The 26783-nt window shown below is 50.2% G+C and overlaps 1 protein-coding gene across 2 annotated transcripts; it reads left to right on the forward strand.

The window, feature by feature from the left end:
* The first annotated feature begins 801 nt into the window (after nucleotides 1-801).
* LOC147114243 (zinc-binding protein A33-like) lies at nucleotides 802-19990 on the forward strand. Of its 2 annotated transcripts, XM_085995913.1 has the most exons (7): nucleotides 804-1419; nucleotides 1510-1605; nucleotides 1699-1932; nucleotides 2836-2858; nucleotides 2958-3073; nucleotides 18947-19134; nucleotides 19663-19990. In XM_085995913.1, exons 1-7 carry the CDS (start codon nucleotides 832-834, stop codon nucleotides 19762-19764), a joined length of 1347 nt encoding a protein of 448 aa, XP_085852039.1. In that variant the 5' UTR covers nucleotides 804-831; the 3' UTR covers nucleotides 19765-19990. The 2 variants fall into 2 exon arrangements, with proteins under 2 accessions (XP_085852038.1, XP_085852039.1); XM_085995912.1 differs by lacking the exon at nucleotides 19663-19990 and having other exon boundaries at nucleotides 802-1419; nucleotides 18947-19621.
* The last annotated feature ends 6793 nt before the right edge of the window (nucleotides 19991-26783 follow it).

The following is a 26783-nucleotide window of genomic DNA, read 5'->3' on the forward strand; positions in this document are numbered from 1 at the left end:
ATTTCTTCGCTCTCCATTTCGAGTGAGAAATCGATCATGTTATGATCGCTCTGACCCAAGGGTCCCCGTACAACAAGATTACTGATTAGTCCCTTCTCATTGCACAGTACCCAGTCCAATATAGCCTGTTCCCGAGTTGGTTCCTCGACATATTGATCCAGATAACCATCCCTTAAACACTCAAGGAATTCCTCCTCCTCATTATTTTTACTGATTAGGCTAGTCCAATCTATATGTAAGTTAAAGTCACCTATGATGACAGCTGTGCTCTTATTGCACGCTTCTCTAATTTCCCTCGTGATGCCCTCCCTAACCTCTATTTTACTATTTGGAGGCCTATATACCACTCCTATTAATGTTTTTCGCCCCTCGCTATTTCTTAGCTCCACCCATATAGATTCTGTATTAACTGAGTTAATATCCTTCTTTTCAATTGCATTTATCCCCTCTTTTACTAGCAATGCTACCCCTCCTCCCTTTCTTTTTTGTCGATCCTTCCTAAATACTGAATACCCCTGTATGTTAAGCTCCCAGCCCTGCTCACCCTGCAACCATGTTTCCGTAATCCCAATTAGATCATAATTATTAACCTCTATTTCCACAGCTAATTCATCTACCTTGTTCCTGATGCTTCTCGCATTAAGGTATAAAACCCTCAGGCTTTTTTTATGCTCACATTTTTTATGAATTAGTTTGGCCCTTTGTTTTTTGTTCCTCACCCTTTTACCATTTATTTCTGTCTGCCTTTCACTTTCCTCTATTTCACTACATAGTTTTCTCTCTCCGTTTTCCCAGCCTCAGCAAACTGCCCACTTGACTCTCGGGCGGGTGATGGGCGCAGCCTGGAAAGTCATGGTCTGTTTTTCTCCTTGTAAATCCGACATTATTTCATCCCGCTGTGAGCAGCAGTTCCCGGGATACACGAGTGATCTCAGACTGGGAACCGGGGAGGCTCCGCCCCGGAAACACCACACCAGCAGTTTCAATCAGGAAGGACTGAAACTGATCATGGCTTCCAGACACCAGGCAGAGAGTTTCACAGAGGATTTAAATTGTCCCATTTGTCTGGATTTCTTCACCGATCTGGTTTCACTGGAGTGTGGGCACAACTTCTGCCGCTCCTGTATCACAAAGTGTTGGGAAAAGAAGGAGACAAAATCCTGCCCGGAATGTAGAGCGGAGTTTCTGGAAATAAACCTCAGAGCCAGTCGGGCCTTAGCGAATCTGGCCGAGAAAGCTCGAAAATTAAACCTGAATCCGAAAGGGAAGGAAAGTAAACTTCACTGTGAGGAACATCAGGAAGAACTGAAGCTGTTTTGTGAAACTGACAAGAAATTGATCTGTTACACTTGTAGAGATGCGCGGGAACACAGAGAGCACCGCTTCATGCCCATTAAAGAAGCTGTTGGAATTTACAAGGTAAAAGGGAGCAGATTTGATCACCTGATTATTTTATCACATTTTCATGGTCCAACACTTTTATTCTGTGATTTTCTCTCCCAATCCCAGGATCAGCTGAAATCTTCCTTAGATTCTCTCACAGAGAAGAAATCGGCGGTTCTAGAAATGGAATTAAAACAGAAACAGCAGATTTCCGCAGTTAGGGTAAGGTCTCCCTGTACTGATTTTCTGGGATCTCGGTTAGTTTTGTTCCCTTTATCGCGGTACATTAATTATGTTTCACATTTCATTTGGTAGGAACAGTCGAGCAGTCTGCAGACCCGCATCACATCCGAGTTCGCTAAAATGCACCAGATTCTCAGTGAGAAAGAGCAGCGTTTAATCAGAGATCTCAGGGAACAAGAGGGGGAGATTCTAGATACAATGGAGAAAAACCTCCGAGAAATTCAAGAGAATTTAAATTCTATTCAGGAGAAACTCTCAAAGTTGCAGAAACAGATGGAGCAGGAGGACGGGCTGACATTTCTGAAGGTGAGGATTATATTGGGGTCAGTTCAGTGAAACTTCACACAGTCACAAAATAACCGATGATAACTGAAATAAATGCAGCATTTGCTGAATAATTCGAAACTGATTTAAACCGATTGTTTTGTCTATTCCGGGTCGGTTCTGTTCTTGTCACCGAACTAACCGGCTCCCACACTGTCTGCAGATTCCCAGGTATACCTGCAACCTCCCGGGAATGAGTTGCCATGATCTTGATATTTTGCTTGTAATTATTTCCGTGTTGCTCAAGTTTAATATTTTCCTGGCACTCAGATTGCAATCCAGTTACAGTTCCATGTTGTGAGTGTGTGGGTGTGTCTGGTGCGGTGGGTGTGAGAGTCACTGTGTCTGTGAGTGACACTGATGTTGAGTTCCAGTATCTGACACACAAATCGGGCTTTTCAACTTCTTACAGTCATAGAATCCCACAGCACAAAAGGCCCATTGTGCCTGTGCCAGCTCTTTGAAAGAGCTGTGCAATTAGAACCACTCCCCCTGCTCTTTCCCCGCAACCCTGCATTTTTCTCTTTAAGTCTATTTCCAATTCCCTTTTGAAAATCACAATGGAATCTGCTTCCTCCTGCCTGTCAGTCAGTGCATTCCAGATCGTCACAAGTCATTGTTAAAAAATCCCCGCTCTCTTATTTTGCCAATTATCTTAAAGATTTGTGAATGTGATCCCCCAGGTCTCTCTGTTCCTGCACCACATTTAAAATTGTACCATTTAGTTTATTTTGCCTCTCCTCATTCTTCCTTCCAAAATGCATCACTTCACACTTCTCTGTGTTAAATTCTACCTGCCCTGTGTTTGCTCATTTCACCAGCCTGTCTGTGTCCTCCTGAAGTCTTTTACTATCCTCCTCACTGTTTGTGTTTTATTTATTTCAGGAGGAAGCTTGTCGGAAGAGGAGGTAGGACATGCTCTTTACTGAAACTCTGCACAGTTTGGTAAAATAACGCAGAAAAGTGTTTAATGTCGATTTATAACATCAACTGTTCAATATTTACAGGATTAGTGACAAGGATCAAGTACTATCAGTAGCAGATGGCGCCCTGTCTATCGGAAAGTTCAACGGCCCTTTACAGTACACAGCGTGGAGAGAAATGATAGACGCCATTAACCCCGGTAAAACTCTTATATTCCTTTTCCTGATTTATAAATCCAGCTGAGAAGAGACTGAACGGGCCCCGGACCCCAGATTAAATGATCACTGATGTCCGTGTCTAGTCTGGAAGTCAGGAGTCTTTGCTCTGGATAAGGGAGGGCTTGGGGTGATCTTATTGAAGTATTCAAGATCCTAAACCGCAGAGAGAAGATAAACATCCACAGGTTTAACACAGTCACAGAGTCTACAACAAAGTAGCGATAGTCTCAAACTGAGAAAATGGCAGGAAGATGCATTGGGGAGGGGTGTGGGGGGGCAAAGCCGAGGAGCAGCCAGCAGCAGGCAGGACAATTCAGGAACCTCCTGGCCACAGAGAAACTGTTAGAAAAGAGAAGAAAAAGAAAGAACGTGTTTTGATATCGCGCCTTTCACGACCTCCGGGCGTCCCAAAGCGCTTTACAGCCAATGAAAAGTTTTAAAGTGTAGTCACTGTTGTAATGTAGGAAACACCACAACCAATTTCTGCACAGCAAGTTCCCACAAACAGCAATGTGATAATGACCAGATAGCCTGTTTTGGTGATGTTGGTTGAGGGATAAATCTTGCCCAGGACACCGGAGAGAACGAACTCCTTGCATCATTCCCTATGGGGTTTCCAGCGGTCCCTTTAAGGTCCACAGGTTCGGCCATTCTACAGACTGTTCCGCTGGGTGGGGCTTGCACAGCTCACGCTCCATCCAATGGAAGACCAAGATTGCATTGGGGTCCCATGTACATTCTGGGATCCGGTTTGCATGTACTAATGAGGCTTCCCCAATGTTCAGTGCGGGAGCGCTGGATTCCTATTTCGCGGCTGCTGCATAATTGCCCACAGTATTTTGCCAGTATCTTCTGATTTTCAAAGCATGATCCCCAGCTTTACTGTTTCCATGTCTCTCATTATCTTTGCCTTGACATTGGGCCGTCCACCTCCTCAGCTATTTCCCGGCTCAATCTGTGACTACGTTTCACCCCACTCCATAGCAGGAGAAGGATGGATTGGAAGGAGCACATCCTTTGTTTCATAACATCTTTCATTTCTCTCTTGATTGTCATCAGCTGCTGAGATGATCCTTAAAAAGTTTTAAAACTTAGAACTTTATTTAATATTTACCTTGTGGAAGCTCAGCAAAGAAAGTCAAGATGGTGGTCAAGCTAGCACAGACAACTCAGTTACTCCACAGTGATCTGTAACTCTGTCTTACCTGTGAAATATTTTACTCACAACAGTACTTTCCTTGTGGCCTTTGAAAACAGCTGCTTAAACCCTAGTTTAGAACCATGCTAGAAAGTCATCGCATCACCTTTGAAAGCAGCTTCGCACAGTGACACTAATCCCATCATCACTCACTTCCACCTAGACTCTCACCCACTTTCTTTGATCTGCTTTGAGTTATTCACAGTTTTACTTCAGTTCCTAAATTCACATCAATGTATGTTCTGATATTTTATACCAATATTCCTACTGGATAAAACATCAACATTTGGTTCAATGTTTGGTATTTTTATTTTTATTCTCTCGCTGCATTATTCTCTTTGGTTACTTGCACCATGGATATGTAAAATAATCAGAAGCCAGGCTGCCTGTCTTACTGAGATTGTATTCTCTGCTGGACCCACCACCTGCTCCATTGACCCCATTCCCACTAAACTGCTGCCCACCCAACTTCTCTTCCTGGTTTCCATGTTAGCTCACATTGTAAATGGTTCCCTCTCCTCACGTCCTATCCAGCTCCTTTTCAAATCCAATGTCATCACACCCTTCCTCAAAATTACCCACCCTCTGTCCTTGCACTTGATCTCCAACCTTACTTTCTTCTACAAAGTCCTTGAACGTGCGATCACTTCTGAAATCCCTGGCCATTTTCCCATAATTGCATGTTTGAACCACACTAACCAGATTTTCATCCCTGTCATCATAGCCCCAAAGTGGCCCTAATAAAGGTCACAAATGACATGTTCTGTGACAGTGAGTATAGTGCATTTTCCCTCCTCATCCTCCTGGAGCTCTCTGCAAACATTGACCATTCTCCTCCAATGTCTCTCCTCAATTGCCCTACTCAGTGGGACTGCCTTTACTTGGTTCACATTTGCCTATTCGATCGTTGCCAGAGTATCTCCAGCAATGGCTTCTCTTCCCGCCCCCGCACGGCACCCCAGGAGATTCTCAAGTATTTATTCTTGGTCTTCTTCTCTCACTGATCTACATGTTGCCACTTGTCAACCTCATCCACAGAAACAGGCTCAGTTTCCAGATGTACACCGATGGTACCCAGCGCTACCTCTCCACCACCTCTCTTGATCCCTCCACCACCAGTGTGTTGTCCAACAGATTATCTGGAATCCAGTTATGGAGGAGCCACAATTTTTTCCAGTTAAACATTGTGAAGATTTAAGCCATCAGTTTGGAAATTGTCAGCAACTCTGCATCCTGGCCACCAACTCCACCCCCTCCTTGGCCACTGTCTCAGGCTGAACCAGACCCTTGCTGTTGTATTCGATCTTGAATTGCACTGCTCATTGTGATCAATCTAAGAGTGTCTGGGACTTTGTCTCGAGTACATGGTTAATCCTGTCTTTCCCATTTCCTCTGCTGAGCTTTTTAATTTAGTTTCACTCGTTTTTTTTGATCTCTCTCGCTTTCCCCTCCTCATTTTGTTCTTTTTACATTTTTTCCTTCACTTCTCCCTTTTCTTGTGATTTTGGTCCTTTCCCCCTCTCCCTCCCTCGACAGTGCTGATTAGTGATGTGTGGGTGACGTCTGCCAGGCACTCTGAAGTCTGCGTCTGCAGAGTAATTTCTGGGCCAGGAAACCAGGGTGTAGAAAGTGATCCTCGCTGTGCCAGTTTTACCAATTTCACGGTTGTAATGAAATCTGTTTGTCTTGATCCTGTATTCGTTTTGCACTCATGTATATTACGCTCCCCCACTGTGTATAGTTTCACTTCCTCTTTCCCGACTAACCTGGGAGGTTCCAGGTCTTGGCTCCGCCCCTGACTTCTCTTACATAAAGATCCCAGGATCTGTATGACTCATTCCTGTGAACCAGTCGGCGTGTTGAGATGTTAGCTCTGATCTTAGTGATTAAAAGCCAACTTGTTTAAGTCTATAACTTCTAGTTTTGTGGTTATTGAAGGCCCATCAATTTTAATCACTAAAGAATACTAGGATGGATCGACTCCTAAAACCAGAGCGTCTGGACTTGGATCCACATTCTGCTGAAGCATCAAATCAATTTGGACACTGGCTCAAATGCTTCGAACTCTTCGCGGGGGCCTCATCCGCTAGCGAGGTAGATAAACTGAGTCTACTGACTACTCACGTAAGTCATCGGATTTATTCGTTCATCCGGGACACCACCTCTTACACGGGGGCCATCACTATCCTGAAGGCCCAATACCAGAGGCCGGTAAATGAAGTGTACGCCAGACATCTGCTGGCTACACACAGGCAGCGACCAGAGGAATCAATGGACGATTTCTTACAGGGCCTAAAGGACCTGGTCCGGGACTGTAACTGCAAGGCTGTGACGGCCAACGCGTACTCTGACGAATTGGTCCACGATTCCTTCATCACGGGCCTCAAATCGAATTATATCCAGCAGAGACTGCTGGAGAAGGAGGTCCTGGACTTAAAAAGGGCAGTGGCCACTGCGCAATCGCTGGACGTGGCCCAGAGGGGGCCGCCATCTTGGAATCAGCCATCTTCCCCATCCAGGTCGCAGACCAGCTCTACGCCGCCAGAGTCCCCACACAGAAGTTCACCCAGGAGTCCTACTACAGCAGCAATGTCTCGAGGCCTGAAATGCTACTTCTGCGGCCAGGCCAAGCACCCCAGACAACGATGCCCAGCGAAGGACGCTACATGCTTCAAATGTAAGAAAAAGGGGCATTTTAGCAAAGTCTGCAGGGGGAATCCAATTTCCAACTCCGTCACTGCCTCGTGCGTGCCGTGCGGGCCGCCATCTTGGGATCTGCCATCTTTTCCCAACTCAACGGCCGCCCAGGGCCCAACAGTGGCTTCGATCACGGTGGATCAATCCAGGCCACACCCGTTGACAAAATCCATGATGGACATACAGGTAAACGGGAATTTAACGAAATGTTTAATTGACTGTGGGAGTACCGAGAGTTTTATCCACCCTAGCCTGGTACGGCGGCACTCATTAACGGTAACCCCTACACGGAGCAGAATTGCTATGGCTGCTAAGCCCCACACTTCGGACATTTTGGGCTACTGTGTGGTAACACTGACTGTAAAAGGCGCGGACTACAAGGATTTTAAACTCCTCGTGATGCCAGAACTCTGTGTTAATGTAATCTTGGGCCTGGACTTCCAGTGCCACCACGAAAGTGTCACGCTAGCATATGGCGGGTCCCAGCCGCCACTCAGTCTGTGGCCTATCAACCTTAAAAATCAGCCCGCCCTCTTTATTCGCTAATCTCGCTCCGAACTGTAGGCCCATAGCGACCAAAGGTAGATGGTACAGTCTGGAAGACAGACACTTTATCAAGGCGGAAGTGGACAGACTCCTGCGGGAAGGCATTATTGAATGCAGTACCAGCCCGTGGCATGCCCAAGTAGTCATAGTTAAAAATAGCGAAAAGAAACGGATGGTAATTGACTACAGCCAGACTGTTACTATTTATACCCAGCTGGACGCCTACCCTTTACCCCGCATATCAGAAATGGTCAACCAGATTGCGCAATACCGAGTCTTCTCGACTATCGACCTCAAATCCGCGTATCACCAGCTCCCCATTAGAACGAAGGACCGCCCATACACCGCCTTCGAGGCGAACGGGCGCCTCTACCATTTTCTCAGAGTGCCCTTCGGGGTAACAAATGGCGTCTCGGTCTTCCAACGTGAGATGGACCGCATGGTTGACGAGAATAAACTACAAGCTACCTACCCCTATCTGGACAATGTCACTATCTGCGGGCACAACCAGCAAGACCACGATCTAAATCTTGCGAGATTTTTAAAAACTGCCCTAAAGCTGAATCTAACCTACCAGTGCCACGGTCATCAAGAGTCTCTGTAATCTATTCTGCATGTTTGGCATGCCGAACTACATACACAGCAATAGGGGGATGTCATTCATGAGTGACGAGCTGCGCCAGTTCTTGCTCTCGAAGGGGATAGCCACTGGCAGAACCACTAGCTACAACCCCCGGGGTAATGGGCAAGTGGAAAGGGAGAATGCTACTGTTTGGAAGGCTGTCACGTTAGCCTTAAAGTCAAAAGGCCTTCCGACCTCCCGCTGGCAGGAAGTCCTCCCAGATGTGCTCCACTCCATAAGGTCTCTGTTATGTACTGCCACTAACGCTACCCCTCACGAAAAGATGTTCGTTTTCCCCCGGAAATCCACCTCGGGCATATCTCTACCCGCGTGGCTGACGTCTCCGGGGACAGTACTATTGCGAAAGCACGTGAGAGGCCATAAAACGGACCCCCTTGTGGAAAAGGTACAGCTCCTCCATGCAAACCCTCAGTACGCCTATATCGAATACTCTGACGGGTGAGAGGACACTGTTTCCATAAAAGACCTCGCTCCCTCGGGGAGCGGAGAGAACGATGGGAGACTACCCGATGAAGACCTACACTACAAAGAGACAGGACGCCCAGAGGTATCAATACCCAACTTTAACCTGGAAGACACTGCGGAGGCCCGGACAGCGGAGGAACCAGAATCCACTCCCCTAGAGGCACCCCAACTGGCTTTGCGCCGATCACTGAGAACTGCAAAACCTCCCGACAGACTCACTTATACCAACTTTTAAGAAACATCACCCCGATGGACTAAATCTATAGAAGGGGTGAGTGTAATGAAATCTGTTTGTCTTGATCCTGTATTCGTTTTGCACTCATGTATATTACCCTCCCCCACTGTGTATAGTTTCACTTCCTCTTTCCTGACTAACCTGGGAGGTTCCAGGTCTTGGCTCTTGGCTCCGCCCCTGACTTCTCTTACATAAAGATCCCAGGATCTGTATGACTCATTCCTGTGAACCAGTCGGCGTGTTGAGATGTTAGCTCTGATCTTAGTGATTAAAAGCCAACTTGTTTAAGTCTATAACTTCTAGTTTTGTGGTTATTGAAGGCCCATCAACGGTGCAGTGTCAGCGCCCAAGGTCATAGGTTTGAAATAATTGGCAAAAGGAACTAGTGGAGAAATGAGGAGAAATTGTTCCACACAGAGTGTTGTGATGATCTGGAATGAACTCCCTGAATGGATGGTGGAAGCAGATTCCATAGGAAAGTTCATCAGGCACTTGGACATGTATGTGACGAGAACTAAAAGCTGGGGCGTGGGACTGAATTGGACAACTGTTCAAAGAGCCAGCACAGGCACAATGGGCCGAATAACCTCCTTCTGTGATGTAAGATTCTATGGTTCTAGTCCCACCGGTAATTGTGCTGCGTCATTTTTCTGGTGTCAAGACAGGCTTCTTTCGCCCGCCCCCTCCCGCCGCTCTCCCCCCTCCCCCCACCGACTCACCCCCCCCGCTCTCTCTCCCCTCCCCCCTGACTCCCCCCTCCCCCACTCTCTCTCCCCTCCCCCCTGATTCACAGGAGTGCAGTGAGGAGCGGCTGACCTGGGAGTGCAGTGAGGAGCGAGGCCCGACCAGAGTGGACCTGCGTGAGGTACGAGGCGAGGCGGCAGTTAAAAGGAGGAGTGAGGCGAGGCCCGACCACAGCGGCTGACCTGTGAGTGCAGTGAGGAGCGAGGCCCGACCAGAGCGGACCTGCGTGAGGTACGAGGCGAGGCGGCAGTTAAATGGAGGAGCGAGGCGAGGCCCGACCACAGCGGCTGACCTGGGAGTGCAGTGAGGAGCGAGGTCCGACCAGAGCGGACCTGCGTGAGGTACGAGGCGGCAGTTAAAAGGAGCAGCGAGGTGAGGCCCGACCACAGCGGCTGACCTGGGAGTGCAGTGAGGAGTGAGGCCCGACCAGAGTGGACCTGCGTGAGGTACAAGGCGAGGCGGCAGTTAAAAGGAGGAGCGAGGCGAGGCCCGACCACAGCGTCTGACCTGGGAGTGCAGTGAGGAGTGAGGCCCGACCAGAGTGGACCTGCGTGAGGTACGAGGCGAGGCGGCAGTTAAAAGGAGGAGCGAGGCGAGGCCCGACCACAGCGGCTGACCTGGGAGTGCAGTGAGGAGTGAGGCCCGACCAGAGTGGACCTGCGTGAGGTACGAGGCGAGGCGACAGTTAAAAGGAGCAGCGAGGTGAGGCCCGACCACAGCGGCTGACCTGGGAGTGCAGTGAGGAGTGAGGCCCGACCAGAGTGGACCTGCGTGAGGTACGAGGCGAGGCGGCAGTTAAAAGGAGGAGCGAGGCGAGACCCGACCACAGCGGCTGACCTGGGAGTGCAGTGAGGAGCGAGGCCCGACCAGAGCGGACCTGCGTGAGGTACAAGGCGAGGCGGCAGTTAAAAGGAGGAGCGAGGCGAGGCCCGACCACAGCGGCTGACCTGGGAGTGCAGTGAGGAGTGAGGCCCGACCAGAGTGGACCTGCGTGAGGTACGAGGCGAGGCGGCAGTTAAAAGGAGGAGCGAGGCGAGGCCCGACCACAGCGGCTGACCTGGGAGTGCAGTGAGGAGTGAGGCCCGACCAGAGTGGACCTGCGTGAGGTACGAGGCGAGGCGGCAGTTAAAAGGAGGAGCGAGGCGAGGCCCGACCACAGCGGCTGACCTGGGAGTGCAGTGAGGAGTGAGGCCCGACCAGAGTGGACCTGCGTGAGGTACGAGGCGAGGCGGCAGTTAAAAGGAGGAGCGAGGCGAGGCCCGACCAATTCAGCAGCAGGGGAGAGAGGTAAAAAGTAATCCAAGTGTGACATCACCAGGAAGCAGGTAAGTGATTGGTTGGTGAGTATTTCTTTCTCCTTTTCATTACAAGCTTAAATTCTGCGGTTTATATTTTCTTGGGTCTCTGTGGTGTAGTGGGGACAGTTGGTAAATAAGCGCCCTACAGTATATCTTTAACTGGTGGTATTGAATTAAGTTAAATTAATTAAAGGGGTAAGTCATGCCAGGAGAGCCCAGCCCCGTGTTATGCTCCTTTTGCTCTATGTGGGAATTCAGGGACGCTGCCAGTGTCCCTGACGACCATGTGTGCTGGAAATGCATCCAGCTGCAGCTACTAACGGGCTGTATTGAGGCGCTGGAGCTGCGGATGGATGGGTTGTGGAGCATTCACAATGCTGAGAGGGTCGTGGATTACACATTTGATGAGTTGGTCACGCCGCAGGGTAGGGCTGCACAGGCAGAAGGGAAATGGGTGACCACCAGGCGGAGCAATAGAAGCAGGCAGGTAGTGCAGGGGACCCCTGTGGCCATCCCCCTTTCAAACAGGTATACCAATTTGGATACTGTTGAGGGGGATGATTCACCAGGGGAAGGCAGCAGCAGCCAACTTCCTGGCACCAGGGGTGCTTCTGCTGCTCAGGAAGGGAGGAAAAAGAGTGGGAGAGCAATAGTGGTAGGGGATTCTATCGTAAGGGGAACAGATAGGTGTTTCTGTGGCCGTAGACGTGACTCCAGGATGGTTTGTTGCCTCCCTGGTGCCAGGGTCAAGGATGTCACTGAATGGCTGCAGGGCATTCTGAAGGGGGAGGGTGAACAGGCAGAGGTCGTGGTTCACATTGGGACCAACGACATAGGTAGGAAGAGGGATGAGGTCCTGCAGCAAGAATTTAGGGAGCTAGGTAGCAGATTAAAGAGTAGGACCTCAAAGGTTGTAACCTCTGGATTACTCCTGGTGCCACGTGCTAGTGAGTATAGGAATAGGAGGATAGAGCAGATGAATGCGTGGCTAAAGAGTTGGTGCAGGAGGGAGGGCTTTAGTTTCCTGGATCACTGGGCCTGCTTCTGGGGAAGGTGGGACTTGTACAAGTCGGACGGGTTGCACCTGAACCAGAGCGGGACAAATATCCTTGTGGGGAGGTTTGCTAGCACTGTTCGGGGGGGTTTAAACTAAAATGGCAGGGGGTTGGGAACCTGAGCAGGGAGACAGAGGAAAGGAAAGCAGGGATAAAAGCAAAAGATAGGAAGGAGAAAAACAAAAGTGGCAGTCAGAGAAATCAACGGTTTAAATCAAATGTGGCCACAGTAAATAATAATTCTAATAGGTCTAAGAGCGTTAAAAAAACAAGCCTGAAGGCTTTGTGTCTTAATGCGAGGAGCATTTGTAATAAGGTGGATGAATTGGCTGCGCAAATAGAGGTAAACGAATATGATTTGGTTGGGATTATGGAAACGTGGCTCAAGGATGGCCAAGACTGGGAACTCAACATCCAGGGGTATTCGATATTCAGGAAAGGGAGGTGGGGTAGCATTACTGGTTAAAGAAGGGATTAATACAATTGTAATGAAGGATATTAGCTCTGATGATGTGGAATCTGTATGGGTAGAATTGAGAAATACTAAGGGGAAAAAAACATTCGTGGGAGTGGTATATAGACCTCCAAACAGTAAGGCGGAGGTTGGGGATGGCATTAAAAGGGAAATTAAAGAAGCGTGCAATAAGGGCACAGTTGTCATCATGGGTGACTTTAATCTACATATAGATTGGGCCAACCAAATTAGTAACAATACCGTGGAGGAGGAATTCCTGGAGTGTTTACGGGATGGTTTCCTGGACCAATATGTCGAGGAACTAACCAGAGATCAGATCATCTTAGACTGGGTATTATGTAACGAGAAAGGATTAATTAGCAATCTTGTTGTACGAGGCCCCTTGGGTCGGAGCAATCATAATATGATCGAATTCTTCATTAAGATGGAGAATGAAGAAGTTGACTCAGACAAGGGTCCTCAATTTAAATAAAGGAAACTACGATGGTCTGAGGAGCGAGTTGGGTAGGATTGATTGGGGAATGGCACTCAAAGGGTTGACGGTGGATAGGCAATGGCAAACATTCAAAGACCAAATGGATGAGCTACAGAATTTGTTCATCCCAGTTTGGCGTAAAAATAAAACAAAAAAGGTGACTCAACCGTGGCTAACAAGGGAAATTAGGGATAGCATAAGATCCAAGGAGAGGACATATAAATTGGCTAGAAAAAGCAATAATCCTGAGGATTGGGAGCAGTTTAGGAGTCAACACAGGAGGACAAAGGGATTAATTAAGAAAGTGAAAATAGAATATGAGAGTAAGCTGGCAGGGAACATAAAAACTGACTGTAAAAGCTTTTATAGATATGTGAAGAGAAAAAGATTAGTGAAGTCAAGCGTAGGTCCCTTACAGTCAGAATCAGGGGAATTTATCATGGGAAACAAGGAAATGGCAGACCAACTAAATGCATGCTTTGGTTCTGTCTTCACAAAGGAGGACACAAATAACCTCCCACAGATGCCGGGGAACATAGGGTCTGATGAAAGGGAGGAACTGAAAGAAATCAGTATTTGTAGGGAAATGGTGTTAGGAAAATTGATGGGACTGAAGGCCGATAAATCCCCAGGGCCTGATGGTCTACATCCCAGGGTACTTAAGGAAGTGGCCCTAGAGATAGTAGATGCATTGCTGGTCATCTTTCAGAACTCGATAGACTCTGGAACGGTACCCATGGATTGGAGGGTAGCTAATGTTACCCCACTATTCAAAAAAGGTGGTAGAAAAAAAGCGGGGAGTTATAGACCGGTAAGCCTGACATCGGTAGTGGGGAAAATGCTAGAGACTATTAAAAAAGATGTAATAGCAGAGCACTTGGAATGCAGTGACAGGATCGGACAAAGTCAACATGGATTTACAACAGGTAAATCATGCTTGACTAATCTACTGGAATTCTTTGAGGATGTAACTGGTAAAATAGATAAGGGAGAACCAGTGGATGTGGTGTATTTGGACTTTCAGAAGGCTTTCAATAAGAGATTAGCGTGCAAAATTAAGACACATGGGATTGGGGGCAAGGTATTGACTTGGATAGAGAATTGGTTGGCAGACAGAAAGCAAAGAGTTGGAATAAACGGGTCGTTTTCCGAGTGGCAGGCAGTGACTAGTGGGGTACCGCAAGGATCGGTCCTAGGACCCCAGCTGTTCACAATATATATATTAATGATCTGGACGAGGGAATTGGATGTAATATCTCCAAATTTGCAGATGACACAAAGCTGGGTGGGAGGGTAAGCTGTGAGGAGGATGTCGTGAAACTCCAGTATGATTTGGACAGGTTGGGTGAATGGGCAGAAACATGGCAAATGCACTATGATGTGGATAAATGTGAGGTTATCCACTTTGGTGGCAAAAACAGGAAGGCAGATTATTATCTGAATGGCAATAGATTGGGAGAAGGGGAAGTGCAAAGAGACCTGGGTGTCCTTGTGCACCAGTCGCTGAAGGTAAGCATGCAGGTGCAGCAGGCGGTTAAGAAGGCAAATGGTATGTTGGCATTCGTAGCAAGAGGGTTCGAGTACAGGAACAAGGATGTCTTGCTACAGTTGTACAGGGCCTTGGTGAGACCACACCTTGAGTATTGTGTGCAGTTTTGGTCACCTTACCTGAGGAAGGATGTTCTTGCCATGGAGGGAGTGCAGCGAAGATTCACCAGGCTGATACCTGGGATGGCAGGAATGACATATGAGGAGAGATTGTGTCGATTCGGCTTATACTCACTGGAGTTTAGAAGATTGAGAGGGGATCTCATTGAAACCTATAAAATTCTGTCAGGTCTGGACAGACTAGATGCAGGAAGGATGTTTCTGATGTCCGGGGAGTCCAGAACCAGGGGTCATAGTCTAAGGATAAGGGGTAAGCCATTTAGGACTGAAATGAGGAGGAATTTCTTCACCCAGAGAGTGGTGAACCTGTGGAATTCTCTGCCACAGAGGGCGGTGGAGGCCAGTTCATTAAATATATTCAAGAAAGAGTTGGATATATTTCTTGAGGCTAAAGGGATCAAGGGATATGGGGAGAAGGCAGGGACAGAGTACTGAATTTGGATGATCAGCCATGATCTCATTGAATGGCGGAGCAGGCTCGAAGGGCCGAATGGCCAACTCCTGCTCCTATCTTCTATGTTTCTATGACTCCCCCTCCCTGCTCTCTCTCCCCTTCCCCCCTCCCCACGCTCTCTCTCCCCTCCCCTGACTCGCCCCTCCCCACACTCTCTCACCCCTCCCCCCTGATTCACCTCCCCTCGCTCCCTCTCCTCCCCAGCTCTCCCGCACCGCTGTCTCCCCTGCTTCCCGCCCTCCCTCCTGCTCTCTCCCCTTCCCCGCTCTCTCTGCTCCATCTCCTGCTCTCTCCCCTTCCCCACTGTCTCTGCCCCATCTCCTGCTCTCCCCTTCCCCGCTGTCTCTGCCCCATCTCCTGCTCTCTCCCCCTCCCCGCTGTCTCTGCCCCATCTCCTGCTCTCTCCCCTTCCCCGCTGTCTCTGCCCCATCTCCTGCTCTCTCCCCCTCCCCGCTCTGTCTGCCCCATCTCCTGCTCTCTCCCCTTCCCCGCTCTCTCTGCCCCATCTCCTGCTCTCTCCCCCTCCCCGCTGTCTCTGCCCCTCCTCCTGCTCTCTCCCCCTCCCCGCTGTCTCTGCCCCATCTCCTGCTCTCTCCCCCTCCCCGCTGTCTCTGCCCCTTCTCCTGCTCTCTCCCCTTCCCCACTGTCTCTGCCCCATCTCCTGCTCTCCCCTTCCCCGCTGTCTCTGTCCCATCTCCTGCTCTCTCCCCCTCCCCGCTGTCTCTGCCCCATCTCCTGCTCTCTCGCCCGCCCCGCTGTCTCTGCCCCCTCCTCCTGCTCTCTCCCCCTCCCCACTGTCTCTGCCACATCTCCTGCTCTCTCCCCCTCCCCGCTGCCTCTGCCCCTCCTCCTGCTCTCTCCCCCTCCCCGCTGTCTCTGCCCCATCTCCTGCTCTCTCCCCCTCCCCGCTGTCTCTGCCCCATCTCCTGCTCTCTCCCCCTCCCCGCTGTCTCTGCCCCATCTCCTGCTCTCTCCCCCTCCCCGCTGTCTCTGCCCCATCTCCTGCTCTCTCCCCCTCCCCGCTGTCTCTGCCCCATCTCCTGCTCTCTCCCCTTCCCCACTGTCTCTGCCCCATCTCCTGCTCTCCCCTTCCCCGCTGTCTCTGCCCCATCTCCTGCTCTCTCCCCCTCCCGCTGTCTCTGCCCCATCTCCTGCTCTCTTCCCCTCCCCACTGTCTCTGCCCCATCTCCTGCTCTCCCCTTCCCCGCTGTCTCTGCCCCATCTCCTGCTCTCCCCTTCCCCACTGTCTCTGCCCCATCTCCTGCTCTCCCCCTCCCCGCTGTCTCTGCCCCATCTCCTGCTCTCCCCTTCCCCGCTGTCTCTGCCCCATCTCCTGCTCTCCCCCTCCCCGCTGTCTCTGCCCCATCTCCTGCTCTCTCCCCCTCCCCGCTGTCTCTGCCCCATCTCCTGCTCTCTCCCCCTCCCCGCTGTCTCTGCCCCTCCTCCTGCTCTCTCCCCCTCCCCACTGTCTCTGCCCCATCTCCTGCTCTCTCCCCCTCCCCGCTGTCTCTGCCCCATCTCCTGCTCTCTCCCCCTCCCGGCTGTCTCTGCCCCTCCTCCTGCTCTCTCTCCTGCCCCGCTGTCTCTGCCCCATCTCCTGCTCTCTCCCCCTCCCCGCTGTCTCTGCCCCATCTCCTGCTATCTCCCCTCCCCCGCTCTCTCTGCCCCATCTCCTGCTCTCTCCCCCTCCCCGCTCTCTCTGCCCCATCTCCTGCTCTCTCCCCCTCCCCGCTGTCTCTGCCCCATCTCCTGCTCTCTCCCCTTCCCCGCTGTCTCTGCCCCATCTCCTGCTCTCTCCCCTTCCCCACTGTCTCTGCCCCATCTCCTGCTCTCTCCCCCTCCCCGCTCTCTCTGCCCCATCTCCTGCTCTCTCCCCCTCCCCGCTCTCTCTGCCCCATCTCCTGCTCTCTCCCCCTCCCCGCTGTCTCTGCCCCTTCTCCTGCTCTCTCCCCTTCCCCGCTGTCTCTGCCCCATCTCCTACTCTCTCCCCCTCCCCGCTCTCGCTGCCCCATCTCCTGCTCTCTCCCCCTCCCCGCTGTCTCTGCCCCTTCTCCTGCTCTCTCCCCCTCCCCGCTCTCTCTGCCCCATCTCCTGCTCTCTCCCCCTCCCCACTCTCTGCCCCATCTCCTGCTCTCTCCCCCTCCCCACTCTCTCTGCCCCATCTCCTGCTCTCTCCCCCTCCCCGCTGTCTCTGCCCCATCTCCTGCTCTCTCCCCTTCCCCGCTGTCTCTGCCCCATCTCCTGCTCTCTCCCCTTCCCCGCTGTCTCTGCCCCTCCTCCTGCTCTCTCCCCCTCCCTGCTGTCTCTGCCCCATCTCCTGCTCTCTCCCCCTCCCTGCTGTCTCTGCCCCATCTCCTGCTCTCTCCCCCTCCCCGCTGTCTCTGCCCCATCTCCTGCTCTCTCCCCTTCCCCGCTGTCTCTGCCCCATCTCCTGCTCTCTCCCCCTCCCCGTGCTCTCTGCCCCATCTCCTGCTCTCTCCCCCTCCCCGCTGTCTCTGCCCCTCCTCCTGCTCTCTCCCCCTCCCCGCTGTCTCTGCCCCTCCTCCTGCTCTCTCCCCCTCCCCGCTCTCTCTGCCCCATCTCCTGCTCTCTCCCCTTCCCAGCTCTCTGCCCCATCTCCTGCTCTCTCCCCCTCCCCGCTGTCTCTGCCCCATCTCCTGCTCTCTCCCCCTCCCCGCTGTCTCTGCCCCATCTCCTGCTCTCTCCCCTTCCCCGCTCTCTCTCCCCTTCCCCACTGTCTCTGCCCCATCTCCTGCTCTCTCCCCTTCCCCGCTGTCTCTGCCCCAACTCCTGCTCTCTCCCCCTCCCCGCTGTCTCTGCCCCATCTCCTGCTCTCTCCCCCTCCCCGCTGTCTCTGCCCCAGCTCCTGCTCTCTCCCCTTCCCCACTGTCTCTGCCCCATCTCCTGCTCTCTCCCCTTCCCCACTGTCTCTGCCCCATCTCCTGCTCTCTCCCCCTCCCCACTGTCTCTGCCCCAGCTCCTGCTCTCTCCCCTTCCCCACTGTCTCTGCCCCATCTCCTGCCCTCTCCCCTTCCCCGCTGTCTCTGCCCCATCTCCTGCTCTCTCCCCCTCCCCGCTGTCTCTGCCCCATCTCCTGCTCTCTCCCCTTCCCCACTGTCTCTGCCCCATCTCCTGCTCTCTCCCCCGCCCCACTCTCTCTGCCCCATCTCCTGCTCTCTCCCCCTCCCCGCTGTCTCTGCCCCATCTCCTGCTCTCCCATTCCCCGCTGTCTCTGTCCCATCTCCTGCTCTCTCCCCTTCCCCGCTGTCTCTGCCCCATCTCCTGCTCTCTCCCCTTCCCCGCTGTCTCTGCCCCATCTCCTGCCCTCTCCCCTTCCCCACTGTCTCTGCCCCATCTCCTGCTCTCTCCCCTTCCCCGCTGTCTCTGCCCCATCTCCTGCCCTCTCCCCTTCCCCACTGTCTCTGCCCCATCTCCTGCCCTCTCCCCTTCCCCGCTGTCTCTGCTCCATCTCCTGCTCTCTCCCCCTCTCCCGCTTTCTCCCCTTTCCCCGCTCTCTCCCTCTATACGCTCTCTCTACCTCTCCACCCCGCTGTCTCCCCCTCAAGCTGCTGTCTCTCTCCACCCCGCTGTCTCTCTCCCCTCCCCCCGCTGTCTCTCTCTTCTCCCCCCATCTGTCTCCCCCAGCTCTCTCCCATTCCCCCCTCCCCCTGCTATCCCCCACCTCCCCCCGCTGTCTCCAGTGCTTCTCGGGTCTTTATCTCCAGGCGCTGATTTGGGGCCGCAAACGATGTAAATCGACCCCCAGGGTGTAAACCCTGGAGTGACAGCAGATTCCATGAACACAACCCAGAGCCCGGGTGGTCACTTTAAAAAGGAAAGAGTTTGAATAAATCACAGCAAGAAACTAAATCACTGACTGTGTTATTTTAACTTTCCCCAGCTCCAGCCTCTCTGACTCTGGATCCGAACACAGCGAATCCCCGGCTCATCCTGTCTGAGGACCGGACCAGTGTGAGACTCGGAGACAAACAGCAGCCGCTCCCTGACACCCCGGAGAGGTTTGATTACTGGCCCTTTGTCCTGGGATCGGAGGGATTCACATCAGGGAGACACTACTGGGAGGTGGAGGTGGGTAACAAGACTGAGTGGATTGTGGGAGTGGCCCGAGAGTCTGTCGCTAGAAAAGGGGGAATCGACCCGAGACCTGAGACCGGATACTGGACCGTGTGGCTGTCCCCCGAAAGTGTCTATGTTGCCCTCACCTCCCCCTCACCGACCCGCCTCACCCCGAGTGTGGATCCCCGGAAGATCGGGCTGTACCTGGACTATGAGGGCGGACAGGTGTCATTTTACAATGCGGACAACATGTCCCATCTCCACACTTTCACCCACACTTTCACTGAGAGAATCTTTCCCATCTTCAATCCGGGATCGAATGACGGCGGGAAAAACTCCGCCCCGCTGACAATCTGCGGGGTTAAAGGTCACTAACGGGTCCATCCCATAATTTCACCCCGCCTCCTGCCAGCTGCAAACTGATGGGCGTCGGTCTCAGTCACAGGTGGTGCGGATGGTCCAAATGTCACCTGAGGTCAGGGCGGCTACAACCGAGTGACAATGTCTTGTTGGTGAGATTTGTTTGTTTAATCGGTGCAGGGGAACAAACTCGTGGCAACTGCTCCAGAGACTCCTGTAAAATTTAATAAAAACCTCAAGAACATCGAGAATCATCGGGGCCCAGAGACAGAGGAGAATTAAAACAGGGGCAGAAATACACCAAGGGAACCACAGACTCCAGCTGGGAAGTTAAAGGTAAAGAGGGGCAGGGGAGAGGAACTAGGGTGAGATAGAACACCAGTGGGAAGGACATGACAAAGGGACCATCCGAGACACGGCAAATTAAATAATACCCGAGGGAAGGAAAAAGTAAAAGGGGCACCAGATAGAAGTGAAATCAAAAGGGAACAGGAGGGAGTGTCAGAAACATGGGAAAACCCAGGGGATGGAAATGATCAGAAACTTCAAGCGTGTGGAGTGTTTAGAATAGAGAGTGGACAAGGTCATCACCTGTGGAGAGAGAAGACAGGTTAACATTCCGGGAATACACCCTGCATCGGAACTGGGAACTGAAAGATCAGCAAGGGCCTGTGTAGGGCTGGGGAATAGAAGGAGGGGGAGAGAAGAAACCAATGGATGGTGAATTGTAGAGAGGAACTGACTGGGTGGAATGAGCTGTGAGCTGCAGGAACCCGGTGACCTTCCTGCCTGTAATGTTGCTCCACAGGCGGAAGGTGGCGCTACATGGCGGTGTTTGAGATGAATTAGTGCAACACCTCTGCTGCCCAGCGCTGTTATTAAACTGCACAATAGAAGCGGCATTTATTAAAAACACAGCGATTCGGGGCTTAGTTACATCCCAGAAGCATGAACTAAACCTGTTGTTTGTATTATTTACACCTTGCTCCAGACTCTCTATCTCCACGCGTTTCCCTATATCACAACAGTGACTACATTCAAAAGTACTTCATTGGCTGTAAAGCACTTTGGGCAGCCTGAGGCTGTGAAAGGCGCTATATAAATGCAAGTCTGTCTGTCTGTCTTTCATATTCAGATCAACCTCATCTAAAACTGCAACTGTGTTTCAGAGTTTGATGAGCTGGTTTTAAATGTTGTATTCTGCAGAGTTTAATAGGAAACAAAGTATATCATTGTAACCAAGTATTGAAAGTGTTTGATAAATTGTAAAGTGCTGTCTGCTTGTACCCTGCACACAGAAATAAAAGTATCTGCTTCATCTGTCTGCAGAGTCTGTGTCTAAATCAGAAGGTGGTGTCAGAATTGCCGAGCACTGCTTGGTGTGTTTACTGAGACACACAGACCAGGGAGGATCCAGGCTGGATTGCTGGTGAGACACACTATCTGAAGCAGAGAGGCAGTGGAGGTGCAGAGATGGGCCTTAGCATCCCAGGGTTCGGGGTTTTCCAGAGCTCATCACCTCCTTACACTCACTTTCTAGGCTGACACAGGAACAGGAGTACACCATTCAGCCCCTCGAGCCTCTGCCGTCATTCAATGAGATATTGGTTGATGTGCATCTTAACTCCACTTCACTTGGGTATAAAGGGCAACATTTCAAAGTTTGCAGATGACAAAACATTCGGAATTGTAGTAAACGGTGAGGAGGATAGTAATAGACTTCAGGAGGATATAGACAGAAATGGGCAGACACATGGCAGATGCAATTCAACATAGTGTGAAATGATGCATTTCGATCAGAAGAATGCGGTGAGGCAAATATAAAATAAATGGTACAATTTTATAGGGGGTGCAGGAAGAGAGAGACCTGGGGGTGTTTGTACAGAAATCTTTGAAGGTGGCAGGACAAGGTGAGATGGCTGCTAAATAATATACAGTATCCTGAGCTTTATAAACAGAGTCATAGATTACAATAGCAAGGAAGTTATGCTGAACCTTCCTAAATCACTGGTTCGGCCCCAGCTGGAGTATTGTGTCCAATTCTGGGAACCACACTTTAGGAAGAGATTTACTAGAATGGTACCAGGGATGTGGGACTTCAGTTACATGGAGAGACTGGAGAAGCTGAGTTTTTTCTCCTTAGACCAGAGAAGGTTAAGGGGAGATTTCACAGAGCTGGTCAATATCATGAAGGGTTCTGATAGAGTAAATAAGGAGAAACTGTATCCAGTGGGATAAATGTTGGCAATCAGAAAACACAGATTGAAGGTAATTGGCAAAAGAACCAGGGGCGAGATGAGGAACAACCTATTTACAGGAAAGGTTAGTGTTTGGAATGCACTGCCTGATAGGGTGGCGGATACAGATTCAATGGTGGCCCTCAAAAGGGAATTGGATAAATACCTGAAGGGAAAAGTATGGGCTGTGGGGAAAGGGCAGTGGAGTGGGATTAATTGTTTCGCTCTTTCAAAGAGCCGGCACAGGCACGAAGGGCTGAGTGGCCTCCTCCTGTGGTGTATCATTCACTGGTTCAATGAAATATTGACCTGGACACTGGGGAGAACTCAGAGGACCGAAAATGGCATGAGCCAATTGGGCGCCGGAATTTGGTCCCCAAATCTGTCCCTCACTGCGACCATTTTACCCCCATAAACCGGGACAACCAGGTGCAATTTCTACCCCATTAACCACAAGCACAGAGTCAACTTCCACATCAAACATACAAAACCCTCCACTAACACCATCAACTCCAAGGCTGTTATATACCCGAAGGACATTAAATCCTGGAGGCATTTATCCTCTGAGCCAATGGGGGCCTTCCCCCTCCCCCTCCCCCTCCAGGGGCATCACTGTCCTTGTAAACCTTCAGAGACAGTCACCACTTCTTGGGCTGTTTTTAATGGGGAATTCTTTCCTGCAGCACTGATATCCTGCCAGCAGGTGCTGGCGGTGCACTTTGTAACAATGACAGACTTGCGATCAAACAGCATCTCAACCCAGCCCAGAAACTCACTGCACCCGCAATGCGTTACTCGCAAGCGCAGTAGCCGTGGTTAGTGAGGAAAATGCAGCAGTCATTTCACACAGCAAGATCCCACAGAGAGCCAATGAGATGAATGACCAGTTAATCTCTCTTTGGCGGTGCTGGTTGAGGGAGGAATGTTAGCCCGGACACTGGGAGAATTCCCTGGCTCCTCTTTGCCGCGGGATCTGAATCACCCACTTGAGGCAGACGCGGCCTTGGATTAACATCTCACCTGAAGGGCAGCCCCTCTGCCCATTAGCAGACTGAGCTAGTTGTGGGAACAGGAGTGGGCCATTCAGCCCCTGGAGATTTTTTCCGCCTTTCAATGAGATTGGGGCTGATCTGGACCTCAACTCCATTTAGAAACATAGAAACATAGAGATAGGAACAGGAGTAGGCCATTCGGCCCTTCGAGCCTGCTCCGCCATTCAATGAGATCATGGCTGATCTTCGTCTGAGATCATAGCTGATCTTACCAGTTCAGTACCCCGTCCCCGCCTTTTCTCCGTAACCCTTAATCCCCTTAGCCTTCAGAAATATATCCAATTCTCTCTTGAAAATATTTATTGAATTAGCCTTCACAGCCCTCTGTGGCAGGGAATTCCACAGGCTCACCACTCTTTGAGTGAAGAAATTCTTCCTCATCTCTGTTTTAAATGATTTGCCCGCTATTTTTAGACTGTGGCCCCTGGTTCTGTGCTCCCCTGCCATTGGAAACATTCTCTCTGAATTCAGCCTGTCCAGGCCTGCCATAATTTTATATGTTTCGATGAGATCCCCTCTCAATCTTCTAAACTCCAGTGAGTACAAGCCCAAACTATTCAATCTCTCCTCGTAGGTCATTCCCGCCATTCCAGGTATCAGCCTGGTGAATCGCCGCTGCACTCTTTCCATGACAAGAACATCCTTCCGCAGATGGGGCGACTAAAACTGTACACAATACTCCAGATGCGGTCTCACCAGCACCTTGTACAGCTGTAGTAAGGTATCCCTATTCCTATACTCGAACCCCCTTGATATGAAGGCCAACATACCATTTGCCTTCTTAATCGCCTGTTGCACCTGCATGCTCTCCTTCAGTGACTGGTGCACAAGAACACCCAGGTCCCTCTGCACTTCCCCATCTCCCAATCTATTGCCATTTAGATAATAATCCACCCTCCTGTTTTTACCCCCAAAGTGGATAACCTCGCATTTATCCACATTATAGTGCATCTGCCACGTATCCGCCCATTCCCCCAACCTGTCCAAATCGCACTGTAGCCTCCTGACATCCTCATCAGAGCCCACCCCTCCTCCTAGTTTAGTGTCGTCAGCGAATTTGGAAATATTGCATCCAATTCCCTGATCCAGATCATTTATATATATTGTGAACAGCTGGGGTCCCAGGACAGATCCTTGCGGCACCCCGCTGGTCACTGCCTGCCACTCCGAAAACGAGCCGTTTATTCCAACTCTCTGTTTTCTATCCGCCAGCCAGTTCTCTATCCACGTTAATACTTTGCCCCCAATCCCATGAGCCTTAATTTTGCATGATAATCTTTTGTGTGGAACCTTATCGAAGGCTTTCTGGAAGTCAAGGTACACCACATCCACTGGCTCTCCCCCATCTATTTTACCAGTTACTTCCTCAAAAAATTCCAGCAGATTAGTCAAACCCGATTTACCCTTTGTAAATCCATGTTGACTCTGTCCGATCCTTTCCCCATTTGTCAAGTGCTCCGCTATTTTATCCTTAATAATGGACTCTAGCATTTTGCCCACAACCGATGTAAGGCTTACTGGTCTATAATTCCCTGCTTTCTCTCTACCCCCCTTTTTAAATATTGGGGTAACATTAGCTACCCTCCAATCCACGGGTACTGTTCCCGAGTCAATGGAGTTCCGGAAGATGATCCTTAGAGCATCTGCTATCTCCAGGGCCACCTCCTTAAGTACCCTAGGATGTAGTTTATCAGGCCCCGGGGATTTGTCGGCCTTCAGTCCCCTCAACTTACCCAACACCATATCCCTAGAGATACTAATTTCTGTCAGCTCCTCCCTCTCATTAGTCCCTATGTTTGTCGATATTCCTGGGAGGTTATTTGTGTCCTCCTTTGTGAATACAGAACCAAAGTATGAGTTTAATTGGTCTGCCATTTCCTTATTCTCCATTATATATTCTCCCGAATCGGACTGCAAGGGACCGACTTGGGATTTTACCAGTCTTTTCCTCCTGATATACCGATAAAAGCTTTTGCAGTCTGTCTTTATGTTTGCTGCAAGTTTACTTTCGTATTCTATTTTCCCCTTCCTGATTAATCCCTTTGTCCTCTTTTGCTGTATCCTGTACTGCCCCCAATCTTCTGGTCTGGTGCTTTTTTTTGCCAGTTGATATGCCCTTTTTTTTGATTTTATGCTGTCCCTAATTTCCCTCGTTATCCACGGTTGAGTCACCTTTTTAGGTTTATTTTTGTGCCAAACCGGTATAAACATGTTCTGGAATTCTTCCATTCTATCTTTGAATGCTTGCCATTGTCTATCCACTGTCAATCCCCCCAGAAACACCACCCAATCAATCTTACCCAATTCCCGTCTCATACCCTCGTAATTCCCTTTATTTAAGTTCTGGACCTTAGTCTCTGATTCAATTTCCTCACTCTCCATCTCGACTGAGAGCTCGATCATATTATGATCGCTCTGACCCAAGGGGCCTCGTATAAGAAGATTGCTGATAAGTCCCTTCTCATTGCACAATACCCAGTCTAAAATGGCCTGATCTCGAGTCGGCTCCTCGACATATTGGTCCAGATAACCGTCCCGAAAACATTCCAGGAATTCCTCCTCCTCAGAATTTTTACTAATTTACCCGCCTTAGCTCCAAAGATCAAACCTTCCTCACAAACAGTGGACATAAGGACATAAGAAATAGGAGCAGGTGTTGGCCATTTGGCCCTTCAAGCCTGCTCCACCATTCAATAAGGTCATGCCTGATCTTCTACCTCATCTCCACTTTCCTGAACTATCCCCATATCCCTTGTAAGAAATCACACAACACCAGGTTATAGTCCAACAGCTTTATTTGAAATCACAAGCTTTCGGAGCGGACATTTTTTTGTCTGTTTTTTTGTTTTTCATACAGACCCCAGCATCTGCAATATTTGACCCCTTGTGACCCCACCTCATTGTTCTTTGATGTAATGTTTCCCTGACTGACCTGTTTGGACACCATTCACACCTTTGACTGCTGTGATTATCTCTCTGCCGAGGTGCGATAAATGGCAGTTGGAAAGGTTACCTGTAAACATCTGACATGATTCTCTGACTATATAAGCTGTGTCTTTATGCATTTCTCCACTTCACCTGAAGAAGGAGCAGCGCTCCGAAAGCTTGTGATTTCAAATAAAGCTGTTGGACTATAACCTGGTGTTGTGTGATTTCTTACATTTGTCCACCCCAGTCCAACTCTGGCATCTCCACCCCATATCCCTTGATTCCCTTAAAAATCAAAAATCTATCGATCTCTGTCTTGAATATATTCAATGACTGAGCCTCCACAGCCCTCTGGGGTAGAGAATTCCAAAGATTCACCACCCTCTGAGTGAAGAAATTTCTCCTCATCTCAGTCCTAAATGGCCGACCCCTTATTCTGAGACTGTGACCCCTGGTTCTAGACTCTCCAGCCAGGGGAAACATCCTCCCTGCATCTAACCTGTCAAGCCCTGTAAGAATTGTGTATGTTTCAATGAGATCACCTCTCATTCTTCTAAACTCTAGAGAATATAGGCCTAGTCTATTCAGTCTCTGCACATAGGACAAGCCACCCATCCCAGGAATCAGTCTGGTGAACCTTCGTTGCACTCCCTCTATGGCCACTGTATCTTTCTTTAGGTAAGGAGACTAAAACTGTACACAATACTCCAGGTGAGGCCTCACCAGGGCCCTATATAATGGCAGTAAGATGTCGTTACTCTTATACTCAAATCCTCTTGTATTAAATGCCAACATACCATTTGCTTTCCTAATTGCTTGCTGTACCTGCATGTTAACTTTCAATGATTCATGTACAAGGACATCCAGGTCCCTCTGAACACCAACATTTCCCAATCTCTCACCATTTGAAAATTACTCTGATTTTCTAATTTTCCTACAAAGTGGATAACTTCACATTTCTCCACATTATATTCGATTTGTCATGTTCTTGCCCACTCACTTAGCCTGTCTATATTCCCTTGAAGCCTCTTTGCATCCTCCTCACAACTTACATTCCCACCTAGCTTTATATGGACAACCATCC

Source organism: Somniosus microcephalus, chromosome 8 (assembly GCF_052327205.1).
Source record: "Somniosus microcephalus isolate GS21.2 chromosome 8, FLI_Smic_1.0, whole genome shotgun sequence".
Lineage (NCBI taxonomy): Eukaryota > Metazoa > Chordata > Chondrichthyes > Squaliformes > Somniosidae > Somniosus > Somniosus microcephalus.

Bases quoted from the DNA above. Each gene is read 5' to 3' on its own strand.
- LOC147114243 (XM_085995912.1), top strand. From the start codon at position 832: ATGGGCGCAGCCTGGAAAGTCATGGTCTGTTTTTCTCCTTGTAAATCC. The intron at 2,859-2,957 runs GTAGGACATGCT...CAATATTTACAG, and splicing joins GAAGCTTGTCGGAAGAGGAG to GATTAGTGACAAGGATCAAG. The intron at 3,074-18,946 runs GTAAAACTCTTA...AACTTTCCCCAG, and splicing joins GATAGACGCCATTAACCCCG to CTCCAGCCTCTCTGACTCTG.